The sequence below is a fragment of the Salvia splendens genome, chromosome 4 (genome assembly GCF_004379255.2).
Source record: "Salvia splendens isolate huo1 chromosome 4, SspV2, whole genome shotgun sequence".
Classification (NCBI taxonomy): Eukaryota; Viridiplantae; Streptophyta; class Magnoliopsida; order Lamiales; family Lamiaceae; genus Salvia; species Salvia splendens.
The window spans coordinates 41,403,999-41,417,106 of record NC_056035.1 but is presented as its reverse complement, the minus strand read 5'-3'; the positions used below and the strand labels follow the sequence as shown (position 1 = coordinate 41,417,106).

General features: G+C 37.8%; 2 protein-coding genes across 5 annotated transcripts; one reads left to right on the top strand and one right to left on the bottom strand.

Moving 5' to 3' along the window:
- The first annotated feature begins 7,259 nt into the window (after window positions 1–7,259).
- Window positions 7,260–8,256, top strand: LOC121800161. Its single transcript, XM_042199754.1, has 3 exons — window positions 7,260–7,302; window positions 7,400–7,495; window positions 7,571–8,256. The coding sequence occupies exons 2-3, from the start codon at window positions 7,436–7,438 to the stop codon at window positions 8,135–8,137; spliced, it is 627 nt and encodes a 208-aa protein (XP_042055688.1). The 5' UTR covers window positions 7,260–7,302; window positions 7,400–7,435; the 3' UTR covers window positions 8,138–8,256.
- Window positions 8,257–8,342: 86 nt separating this feature from the next.
- Window positions 8,343–13,046, bottom strand: LOC121800160 (pentatricopeptide repeat-containing protein At2g13600-like). 4 transcript variants are annotated; one of them, XM_042199752.1, is made up of 7 exons: window positions 12,593–13,027; window positions 9,959–10,018; window positions 9,810–9,892; window positions 8,915–8,979; window positions 8,803–8,836; window positions 8,642–8,712; window positions 8,343–8,566 (listed from the first exon to the last, which is right to left on the bottom strand). In XM_042199752.1, exons 1-7 carry the CDS (start codon window positions 12,894–12,896, stop codon window positions 8,476–8,478), a joined length of 708 nt encoding a protein of 235 aa, XP_042055686.1. In that variant the 5' UTR covers window positions 12,897–13,027; the 3' UTR covers window positions 8,343–8,475. The 4 variants fall into 4 exon arrangements, with proteins under 4 accessions (XP_042055686.1, XP_042055685.1, XP_042055683.1 ...); XM_042199751.1 differs by lacking the exons at window positions 8,343–8,566; window positions 9,810–9,892 and adding exons at window positions 10,171–10,528; window positions 10,610–12,265 and having other exon boundaries at window positions 8,675–8,712; window positions 12,593–13,046; XM_042199749.1 differs by lacking the exons at window positions 8,343–8,566; window positions 9,810–9,892 and adding an exon at window positions 10,171–12,265 and having other exon boundaries at window positions 8,675–8,712; window positions 12,593–13,046.
- Between the last annotated feature and the right edge of the window lie 62 nt (window positions 13,047–13,108).

The window sequence follows — 13,108 nt, the reverse complement described above, 5'->3', positions numbered from 1 at the left end:
ATTTGCCAAATGTCGAAATTGTAGTATGCAGCAATTGCAAGTAATATCCTAATGGACTTGATCTTAGCAACTGGCGAAAAGGTTTCATCATAGTCAATGCCTTCGCGCTGACTATAACCCTTTGCCACTAACCTAGCCTTGTAGGTTTGTACTTTGCCATCTGCATCTCTCTTCTTTTTGAAGATCCATTTGCAACATATGGGGTAAACCCCATCTGGCAAGTCAACTAGTTCCCAGACTAAGTTGAAGTACATCGAGTCCATTTCAGATATCAAGGCTTCAAGCCACTTCTCTCGATCGGTGTCCGACACCGCCTCGGTATAGGTCTTAGGCTCATCATCATCTAAATCAACTTCATCATCTTGGTTCTCAACCATTAGATTCAGTCTCTCAGGTGCACGACGAATCCTTCTAGGCCTATTGAGTTGGTTTTCTTCTGGCTCGGGCTGTTCATTCTGATTGTGAGTAGGCCCAGGAATATCACTATGATCTTCTTGAGGTAGAGGTGATGCAACTATTGTATCATCTTGTATTTGATGCATCTCATTGTCTTGAGGAGGTTCTTCGAGAGTCCCTCTAAGGTCTCCTCTAATAGTATTTTCCCCTCCCAATAGATCATCAAAAACTCCCACTGAGCTATTGTTCAAACCATTTGACAATACATTATCCTCATTGTTAACTTGTGGTTCTTGAATTTCTTCAAGATCTACTGTATTTTGACCTTGTTCCTTGCAGACATAACTGTCTTCAAGAAACGTCACATTCCTTGATGTTATCACCTTGCGATTTTCAGGACAGTAGAAATCGTATCCCCTAGTTTGTTTAGGATATCCCACAAAGTAACACTTCTCACTTTTAGATTCCAACTTATCAGTCATTTGTTTCTTAACAAAAGCTGGACAACCCCAGGTCCGCATATAGTTAAGACAAGGCTTTTTGTCATACCATAACTCATATGGTGTTTTCTCAACTGATTTAGATGGAACTCTATTCAGAATGTAAATAGCAGTCAATAAAGCATGACCCCAGAGAAATAGAGGAAGACTAGCTAAACTCATCATGGATCGAACCATATCTAATAATGTTCGGTTTCTCCTTTCAGATACTCCATTCATTTGTGGTGTACCAGGAGGTGTCCAGTCCGACTGAATTCCATGCGATTTCAAGTAATCAAGAAATTCTCGGCTCAAGTATTCCCCTCCTCGATCTGATCGAAGAGTTTTTATACTTTTCCCAAGTTGTTTCTCAACTTCACACTTAAACTCTATAAATTTCTCAAAGGCCTCAGATTTGTGTTTCATAAGATACACATATCCATACCTTGTCAAATCATCAGTGAAAGTAATGAAGTACGAATAACCACCTTTTGCTTGAGTTGGAAACGGTCCGCACACATCTGTGTGGATCAACTCTAGCACATCATTAGCACGCACCCCTTTCCCAGAAAGTGGCTTATTAGTCATCTTTCCTTTGAGACAGAATTCACAAGCACCATATGATTCAAAATCAAATGAATTTAGATAGTCTAACTTTCTCAATCTCGCTATCCTTTTCTCATTGATATGACCAAGTCTACAATGCCAAAGATAAGTAGCATTATCCGTATTACATAGCTTAAGTCTTTTATTTTGCACATTGAGAATATCCCGTTTGCATTCAAGCATATATAATCCATTCTCTAAAGAGGCATTTCCATAAAACAATCCATTATTAGAAAACGAGCACCTGCTGTTTGCAAAATGGAAGGAAAAACCTGCGATGTCCAACATCGGAATGGAAATAATATTCTTTGAAATAACTGGAACGAAATAACAATTATGTAAATCTAGTCTATGTCCTGAGGGAAGATCTAATCTATAAGTTCCCACGCGTTCGGCAGCAACTTTTGCTCCATTTCCAACACGTAGGTCTACTTCCCCAGGCCTCACTTTCCTGCTGTCAATTAAACCTTGCACATTATTACAAATGTGTGAACCACAAGCGGTATCCAATACCCAGGATTGTGAGTTATTCATAGACATATTTATCTCAATGACAAATATAGCTGAGCTCCCACTCATTGCACCTTGTGCCTTGAGTTTTGGGCAGTCTCTCTGCCACTCCGTGAAATTTGACCTAGTCAATTTGTTTGTTTCCATCATACACTCATAAGATAAGTTTGACATATTATCTGAACAGAAAATAAAACGAAAAGCAAATTAGAAAAGCATACAAAGATCACAATCGCATCACTAATCAAACAAGGGTTTATTGTATTGATTAGCTCCCACTAATTTTAACATATATTATGTCCCCCAAACATAAAATACGAATTTATATCTAATATAAATTTTAGTGGTCCAAGATCCAAGTCTATATTATTGCAGCCTCTGCGAGGGCTGATGACTACAATAATATCACCAGGTAGGCCTCCAAGCCAATTGTAACAACAATTTTACAATTCTTGGTTTATTAATCTAATTAATATACGTCCATAAATTATTCTGGTTGCGAGGGCTACTCAAAATAATTTAAGCAAGTCAACCCCATCACACGATGCCAACCATGCATCTATGAATGAGCCTAAACCTTGTAGATTTAGAGTAAACGCGAGGGCGTAAAACTCGTGGTCGAACTAGGAACATCAAACAATTGTGATGGACGACGCGTTTGTTTCAAAACAAGACTTATATTTTGTGGGGAAAAGTGTGATACTAGTTATGTGAATATAATATCCAATATTAAATTTCAAACAATTATTGGGCGCCGCCTACCCAGACATAGTATAACACGGACTACACATACTGGGCGCCGCCTACCCAGACAATAAAACGGTCTCTAACTACTACCCAGACAATAAAACGGTCTCTAACTACTATAGTTAAATAAATAAGCATAAAATCAAATAGCATGCTTATCACATAAGATATCAAATAATGCTCAACAAATAAAATCAAGTTTTATTCTCTAATTAAATGTGGACTTAATTATATTAATTCTAAATTAACATAATCACATATTTAATATTAATTCTAAATTAATATTAATAATATATTTAATATTAATCACAATGATTAACCTTTAAGATTGAATTAATTAAACAATTAATTAATCCACAAAAACAAATCCAATCACCGCCCAACCCTATGCCTTTTCGGGATCCGATCCGTAACCGCCTTCACGCACAGGATCGGGTTATCTGCCCGGTCACTGTGTTTTCAACCCGGTAGAAATACTTCCTCCCCACCGCCGCCGGCTGCTCCCTTAAATTCTTTATATTGCTCCCGAATTTCGTCGACGGCTTGTCCGTGTCGGTCCAGTTGTCCTTCAAGTACCCACTGCTCCACAGCGGATCTCCAGAATTATGATCTCTGTTTGTTGTTATCCGCCGGGACAGAGCAGTGTCGCAGATTTTTGTTTATGGATGCAGGTAGTCGATTTTCATAAACTTGAAACCCTTTGAAAATAGATGCCGGAAATACGATAAACTACTATATATAGTACACATCATACCTCCCACCAATGGTTTCTATTCTATACACTCTCATCAATAGCAAAAGGGGCAAAAGGCGCAGCTCAAAAGTGAAAGATTGAAATCTAATTTCCAATCTTTAAAATCTAATTTCAGTTTTGGGCGAAACTGTTAAACTATAAAATTTTGATTTCCAAAATCGCCACATATAATTAAATTACAAAACAAATTATGAATCGAGCCCCGGGCTCTGATACCACTGTTAGAAATTCTTGTATTCATCTAATGAGCGCAGCGGAAATTGCAGACAAGAATAACAGATCTAGATTCATAATCATATTGCAAGTTGAGCACGTAATACACAACGGAACTAAATCTTACTTGTTGCGTTGTTTTCTTCTACGATTGTGTCCTGCAAGTTGAATCCACTACTATCGAGGTCCACGTGTATTCTGATCCGATGCAGGAACAATTCCTCGGTACAATCGCTCTATAGAGAAAGCTAGGAATTCTCTACAAAGCTTTACGTATTTTCTCTCTAATGTTACGATATTTCTCATCTTCCACAATGGAGAATAAATGACCATTATATAGATGGTGAGTCACTAGGGTTCCATGATTGTTGGGCTTATGGACTATTATAATTGTAGCCCAACTATAATTATTTAATCCATATTAATCTAATCTAGCCCATATCCTTTCAAAAAGAACAACTTGCAGATATTCTGACAAAAGCAGTTGGAGCAAAGGATTTTTCAGAAGCTCTTAGCAAGTTAAGTATCGGAAACCCTGTTACTTAACTTGATGGGGACTGTTGGAAATAATGAGTTGGGGTCTCAAGGAGTGTTGGAAATAATAAAGTTGGAGTATCAAGACTATTGGAAAGAGACATCTTACATGTTTAAGGAATATAACATCAATTCTATTATAATTCCAAGTGTATAGTACATAGAAGTATTTATTTCTCTAGCATTATAAATAGGATGATCAAGTGTATTACAAATCATCTCATGCAATACAATTTCTAGTTTAATCAGTTTTTGTAGTAAAAATACTTAGTCATAATATAGTATACTACAGTCTACAGGACACTATAGATTTATTGACGTTTTCAACATAATTAGTTATATGTAGCTGCCTATCATCTACAATCGTAGGATAATTCACCGCGAAATTCTTTAAAACAAATAATAATTGGATTGAATAAAAAAGATAAACGGCACCGATTAAAGCGACGCCTTAATAAACAAAGGAATAATAAAGTATTAGATTGTTGAATGGTTAAGAGTTTATAAATAATTATATCTACATGTACGGTTAGAACACTGCCAAATTAAAGAGGTAGTAGATTAATAAAGGGCCAATTGCATATAAATTCATAAATTTTCAAAATAATTTAGTTTTTTTTTTATTTTAAATGTTGAATGAAAAGTCATGAATTTTAGTTGATTATGTAAATTTTCCATCCGAGCCAACCCGATAGATTTCCAACACGAACTTACCTACGTAGCGCGCAGGAAGCGTGACTTGAAAACTCCACTAATTCTGATTGTTTTCTTTTATTTTTGCAATCTCTGACCTCGAACTTATCACAAGAATACAAGTAGAACAAATAAAAACATACAAATTGAATTCAGCATATAAATCGACATAAACATACATATTGAATTCCACAAATCGAATTCAGCATAAAAGTAGCATTAATTCCACAATTGAACCCTAAATTTGTCATTTGCCAAGTCACGCCTCCGGCGCGCCACGTAGGATAAGTTTGTGTCGAAAATCTATCGGGTCGGGGTCGAATGTGAAATTTACACAATCCGATAAAATTTGTGACTTTTTATGCGACATTTAAAATTTACAAGAAAAACCAAACTATTATAAAAGTTCATGACTTTTGGTAATTTGCCCATTAATAAACTAGGAAATGTCCAGTTGAAATATAAAACAAATAATTTTGATTAGATTTTCTATAAGGTTCCTGTAGTACTCCCTATTTAGGAAATGCTAGAACTTATATTTGATCTTTTGTGCCTTGAACTACTGTTTTGTTTTGTTCCTTAAGATAGAGAATAATATAGGGTTGTTTGGAATTATCTCATTGATAAATGAAATGGGGTACTATAATATGATAAATCAAAGATGGACTCATTTTATACTTCATACTGACGTAGCATTTCTTATCAGTTATATTACAGAGAAAACAAAGAAAATTTAACCAGATAATTAAATAGGAAATAAAATAAAATCACATCCACTCTCTCTACTGCCTAAAGTTAATTAAACTAACGCTCGATGTCACTCCTGTATTATACTACTACCAATTCACTTATAAATTATTATCATTCTTGTTTTTTTATTTACCACTATCTTCACTACATGTTCTCAATTTTCTACTAGGTGTAATCCACTAAGCTAGTACTATTAGTCAATTGACTACTCATTATTTCCACTATTATCACATTTTAATCACAAACTTGGTAACCTGATGCTAATGTTCTTATTTCAATTCACAGCATCACTTGATGTAACAGAAATTTCAACAAATTTTCAAAGTTGTATATAAGGTTATCAAATAAATTTTGTTGAATAAAATATTTGTAAAATAGCTTATTCATTTCCTATAAAAAGGGTGACGAGCACTAGGAGAATTCTCATACGGGGTAGAAAAAAACCAAAGAATTATTTTCCGATTAAAAAACGATCATTTAATCAATCCAAGACGCAAGTGGTGGTTATCGAAAGGCAAAATTTTTCCCAAACCTCAAAATTACGTGAATACACTCAGATAAAATCAAAACATTCCAATTGGAATAAGTATTTTATTTTCTGAGTTAATTAAGACTCGCACCTCCTATACACGAACTCAGGGCAATTCACAACTCCTTAATAAATTAAAGTGGAAACATTTGATCAATTGAGTTATGATACATATCATCGCCTACCACTCTGCAATAGTTAAGATAATTGAAACCGGCCAAACCGCCATTTACATATTCTGTGATAGAAAGTTACAAGAATTTATGTGAAAAAAGGTTTAATTTGTCACTCCAAAAACAGCTAAGAGGTACAACTATATGCATCCAAGAACGAATTAGTATTCAATTTGTCAACTTTGAGCCAATATGAAAATGACTACAGAGGTTTACTTCCCTTCCCTTACTTCCCTTGGTCAATACTTTATATATCCCAGATTCCCAATAATAATAAGTAACAACAATATTATAGTAATAGTGATAAGAAAATTCATATATTCTTATATATACACCTCACTTAAGAAATCTACTCAAAAGTATGGATACAATTTGTTCAAATTAAGTGAAAAGTAGTACTATATACTTTCTTGTAATATTAGTATACATCTACCCCGATGTCAGAGATATATAATTTCAGAAGGCCTACCAATGTTTTATAAAATGGTACTATTAATTTCTAAAAAATGAATAACACTTACTGCCCAACAAAAATTTTGCTACTTTCAATCCCTTCTTAAAATAATTATGACTTTCCATTTAACCACACAATTTAGAATACTCACTTTTTCTTGTCAAAATCATGGAGTAAAAAAGATTTAAAAAAAATACTGTATTACGTATATTCAATTAAAGCTGACTTTTTAGAATAAGAATTGTGAGTTTTAATCATAACTATTGCCACTAATTATATACTAAAAATAATACTATTAATTTGGTAAGCCACCCAAATCCATCTAAGTATTCCATTGACTTGCTAAATTTTGCATATTTGCATTAGTATATAAGAAATGGGGATGATAAGCGATCAAAGACAGAAGAGGATAAGTGCAGAAGCAGATTATTATTGAAATCCCATTTCTCCACGTTAGATTTTTGGTAAATAATGCAAATTCTCATCAACTCCCATTATAAAACCTAATTCTCTCACATCACCAGCAGTAACACAACTCAATATACATTTCTCCTTTGATAGGCAAAGTTGAACACCTACCAAAAAAGTTCTTCAAGAATGAAGCTCATTTGGTCACCGGAGACGGCGTCGAAAGCTCTCATCGACACCGTCAAATCTGTATAAATCAAAACCCAAAAGGATCAAGATAAATATTTTCTTGGCTTATTAATCGAATTTCTTTATTGCATGCAGTGCGAGATCTTCAACGAATCAAGTGCGGCGGAGCTGGTTTCGGCGATGGCGGCGGGGTGGAACGCGCAGGTGGTGGTGGAGACGTGGCGGCGGGGCGGGGCAATCGCGGCGAGCGTCGGCCTGGCGGTGGCGGCGCGGCACAGCGGGGGGAGGCATGTATGCGTGGTGGCGGACGAGGAGTCGAGGACGGAGTACGTGAAGGCAATGAGGGAGTCCGGCCGTGCAGCGGAGGTGGTGGTGGGGCGCCCGGAGGAGGCCATGGAAGGGCTCGAAGGGATCGATTTCCTTTTGGTGGACTGGCGACGGAATGATCTCGCCAGGATTCTGAGGGCAGCCAGGTTGGGGCGGAGAGGGGCGGTTGTGGTGTGTAAGAACGTTAGCTCCGACGATTTCAGGTGGCGGCAGGGGAAGTTGAGGATCGTGCGCTCGGTGTTCTTGCCGGTGGGGAATGGATTACACATCGCACATGTCGGCGCCGCCTCTGGTCCCGCCGTGGTCACTGGCCGGAGCAGGTGGATCAAACACATTGACACCCGATCAGGAGAAGAGATGGTTTTTAGGAGATGAACTTTCAGTAGCAATCAATGTTACCTTAACTGCACCTTTTTTTCTTTTTTGGCCTTTTCTTAGCTTTTGTATAACTGTACAATTTGTATATAAGAAAGAAGAGTTGACTCTTTACAGAATCCACCACTAGTGGATCTGCTTTAGCCTGAAGACAGAGAGAGAGAAGGGGGGGGGGGGCTGAATTGAGTAAAAATAAGGTGCCAAATGCAGCCAAGTAGCAAATTGATATTAGATTAAACTATGAAACTGTATATTGGAAGGCCATTTAAGATATTTAGTAGTACTCCACAAAATAGATAAACTGCTTAGTGCTTTGTAACAATCACAGATCCGATTCATTAGTCCCAACTGTCTCGGCTTCTTCGTAGAGCTTTCTTTTGCGAGTGGGATTTCTTGGTGTCGAGTCGTTTCTGCTCCCCAATAGCAGACCTATGGAGTAAAAAAGAAACACTTAGTTAACATGATATTGCATTTTGTTGAAATTAAGCAGCAAGAGTTGCTCACAGTTTCGCTATCTTTTTTACAGTCTCTTGTGAAGGAGGTGGGGGAACATATGAAGCAGCATCGATAATAGCCTGCATCCATTCCATCCACAACTAATTAACTTTCCAGTTTCCCCACAAATCCCATACCCCAACACAAAATATCTTTTCATAATTAATCACCTGTAGTTTTGACAATGCATCTTCAATGTTGCCCCTATAAACAAACAGAATACCATGTAAACAATTGTTCTTGTTCCTTGGTACAGAAAAAGGTGTAGCAATCGAGTTTTACTTTTGAGTTCTAGTCTTTGTTGACGAAATAACAATCTCCCCGTCCTTGTTGATCCGGTTCTTCTCCTGCCACCAATATAAGTTAAGATTAAAAAAGATTATTGTCTCTAAAACAAAATATGAACCAAGAGATGATTAGAAGGATGTGCTCTGCTTGTTGTAAGCTAAATAACATTACATGTAAAATGTGGTGGATTTGAGATTTGATAGACAGGTCCATGGGTTTCTGCTGCTTATGAGATGCTGGATAGAATCACAATGCAGCAGTATATAGGTGGCAAAAGAAAAGGTAAAACCATATTGTAACATAGAGAAATTTGGTTGAACTTGATTAATGATGGCGTAAAACACAAACAAAATTGAGATTTAAAAGGAAAGATCAGATATTGCAGATGATGGCAACATGCATTTCCAATGTGAGACAAACTAGAAGCCTTCTCAATTTGATGAAGTAATAAGATGAAAAGGATATACACTATCTTATGTTTGACAACTAACAGCTTTTCTGCTTAGGATAGAAAGAAACATCTTGTTCTGTGACTTCATCTAACTAAATATAGGACGGTGCCCAAGGCTGAAAGAAATTGACGCATGTTGCATAAAACTCGAATCGTAAACCAGATATTTGATGGGACAGACTCATAATTCCACCACGACTTTCATTTGCAATCAGTACATGCATCTATAATAAAGAAAACAACAGTCATAAAAAACTTTATGGTGATAGTGCCAAGGGTGAGCTCAAAATAAGAAACTAAGAGTCTGAGACAGTGTACAACACATATGAAAGGGTGCCAAGGATTTGATGGAATAGAACATGAGGGGCAAGTAACACACATGCTTTTCAAAATCAAATAGTAATATGGTAAATAGGAACTTAGAAAGTAACACCTCACCATTTGCATTATCCTCTCCCTCACCCATTCACTCAACCAATGTGCCTTTTTTACATTAAAACGCATATCCACCTTCGTGTTTACTGCAGACATACAAACCTACTTAGCAATGCGGCCAACCAAATACGATAAAATGAGGCACCACACACCTTTGTTGACATTTTGCCCTCCAGGCCCACTACTCCTGGCATAGCTTACAGAAACATGATCTGCATACAGAAAAGAACAGTGTTGAAAATGTGCCAATATTCAGACATTCTACTCTATCATAACTCTTTTCCTAGTACAAATCTGGTAACACATAAATTTTAACAATAATTCAATTGATAAATATGTCTATCATAAAACAAACTCTACTTGCTTTATTCTGTTTCCTTATCACCATAAAAAATCAGTAACATTAGGAGCATATCCTCTCATCTTCATCATCTTAGCAAGAATTCTCAATAATGAATATATTTCCCTCTTTTGTGAATGTCTACTATCTTTGGCCATGAAAACATGCACATGGCTCCCAATCTCAATCCAGCTACATCCGGGCTGTTTGACGACACCATGCCGTCTCATCAGCTTCCGAACCCTCGTCACATCTCTCCATTTCCCAGCCTCAGCATACATGTTCGAGAGCAGAACGTAAGGCCCAGAATTTTGGGGATCAATCTCTATAAGTTTTTCAGCAACAAAATTTCCCAACTCAACGTTGTGGTGAACTTTGCAAGCTGCAAGCAAAGATCCCCACACAACGACGTCAGGAGGGATTGGCATAGAGAGTATCAAGTTCTTAGCCTCGATGAGCATACCAGCTCGACCTAGTAAATCAACCATACATGTGTAATGGTCCTTCTTAGGTTCTAGACTGTACTCCTTCCTCATTGAGTCAAAGTAGCGACGCCCTTCTTCAACTAATCCTGCATGACTACAGGCACAGAGAACCCCTATCATGGTCAAATCATCTGGGTTTTCTCCAAACTCCAGCATTTTCCTAAACAACTCAAGGGCTTCCCCCCCTTGTCCGTTTTGTGCAAATCCAACAATCATGGCATTGAATGAAACAACGTCTCTTTCAATCATGGTGTCAAACACTTTGCTCCCATCTTCAACCGACCCACATTTCATATACATGTCGATCAGAGAATTACCAACGAAAACATCCGATTCCGGGCCATGTTGGAATCGGAGTCCCTGCTTCAGGACATGGCTATGAGATTGTCTACCAAGCTTTAAGTCAGCAAGATTTGCACAAGCATTCAGTAGGTTTCCAAATGTATAGTGTGTAGGCCACATAGCTTCCCTTTTCAAGAGAAGAAACAAACGCAACGCCTCTTCATTGTCCCCATTTTGTGTGTACCCAGCAATAAGTGCATTCCATGACACAACATTCCTTTCCATCATCTTGGAAAACACACTTCTTGCAGCTTCAACACTAGCAGCTTTGGCATAACCACTAATTATTGATGTCTCGGATACCACATTTCTTATCGGCATCCGATCAAAAATCCACCGTGCTTCCTTTATCTTTCTACATTTGGCATACATATCAACTAATGCATTGGATATCACAAGATCATTGCATAACTTATCATATTTCACCACTCGTGCATGAATTTCCAGGCCCTCTTTAAGAGCAGAGAGGCTTGCACATGCACTAACAACGCTCGCTAGAGTCATCTCATCCGGCTGAACTCCACATTCCATCATCTTATGAAAAACCTCAAGTGCTTTATTCGCTGGCCCATTTTGTTCATAGCAAGTAATCATACTATTCCAAGACACAATATTCCGCTCCCCTATTCCAAGAAAAGCCTTTTCAGCACAATCCACATCCCCACACTTAGCATACATATCAACGAGTGCAGACCCCATATAAACATCAGACAAAAACCTTGACTTAGCCAGAGAGCCATGAATTTGTGTACCCACTACAACATCCCTCAGCCCGGCACAAGCACTAAGCGCGCTACCATAGCTGTACTCATTCAATACAAAGTTCTCATCGTGCATTTTTGCAAAATGCTCCACCGACCTATCAAACACCTCGTACTGAGCAAAACCAGAGATCATTAAGTTCCATGAACACTGATCCGGTTCAGGCATTGCAGTAAAAACTCTTTCAGCCTCAACAACTGAACCTGATGCCACTAATGCACCTATGATCGAGTTATAACTAAAGGCATTTCTTGTTGGCATATTACCAAACAGTTTTTGGGCATACTTGAGACAGCCACATTTCCCGTAAACATCAATGAGCCTGTTGTTGATGAAAACTTCATCACTGAACTGGGATTTGAGAACACAAGCATGAGTTGTGCGTACATCGCGTGGGGACTTGGATTTTGTGCAGGTTTCCAAGAGTTCCGCAAAAAATGAAGATGAATGAGTGAGAGAGAGTTTGTTGGCATAAACTGAACAATTTCTTCCCATTCCATTACGCGATGTATAATTAGAAGGGATTTCATCTGCAGTTTATCAAGCTGCCTTTTAATCATCACTACAAATAGTTCAGCCAATTTGTTTCAGCTTAGCCGTATCCCGTTTTTCAACAAGGCAATTACCATAAAATCATTGTTGTATTGTAAAATCTTTGTTGTATTAAATATGCACGATGCACCAGAAATCAAATTTCCGAGTAAACCACACAACACAACCTTATAAATCGACTTTGCACGATTAATTCATTAATCATTCTGATATGAAAACTTAGTGCAAACAAAAACAAACCCCAAAAGGAAAAATAAACAAGGGAGAAAACAAATCATCAAAGCGTACGTATCTGAAAACTATACCTAGAGTTATTTGAGGAATGGGCTCGGCGCCACCTCCGGCAGCTTTATACCGTTCCTCTGCTTCGTCCAAAAGTCGCTGAACCTCCACTAGCCGCGCAGGCGACTTCTTATCCTGGCCGCCGGATTTCGAAGAACTGCACCTCACGGCGCAGTAACCAGTCGGCGCTCGCCACCGCAGCAAGGTGAAGCCACCGGCCGATGGCGAGGCGCGAAAAAAACGAGCTGAGACTTGCGCATGAAGCGGAGGCCGGAAGATTGATCGAGCAAGCATCACCGCGGTAGGTGCCGCTCTCATTGCTGCCATAATCGAACTACAGATAAACACTCCTAAATTCCTAATTAGGGATTGAAGTTCTTCCCAAATCGTATATTTCCCTTTTTATGTTACTTTCCTTTCTTTCTTTTTTTTATGTGATGAGAAAATTAGTGGGTGAAATTTAACGCTGAAATGCTTTTCTACAAAATGTTACTACTAGCTCCATAGAAATAGGTTATACTAGTACTATTTTTTTTTTT

Coding starts and splice junctions, on each gene's coding strand:
- LOC121800161 (XM_042199754.1), top strand. CDS start 7,436: ATGAAGCTCATTTGGTCACCGGAGACGGCGTCGAAAGCTCTCATCGAC. Junction 7,496..7,570: donor TCATCGACACCGTCAAATCT/GTATAAATCAAA, acceptor TATTGCATGCAG/TGCGAGATCTTCAACGAATC.
- LOC121800160 (XM_042199749.1), bottom strand. CDS start 12,896: ATGGCAGCAATGAGAGCGGCACCTACCGCGGTGATGCTTGCTCGATCA. Junction 12,266..12,592: donor CATTCCTCAAATAACTCTAG/GTATAGTTTTCA, acceptor GATAAACTGCAG/ATGAAATCCCTTCTAATTAT.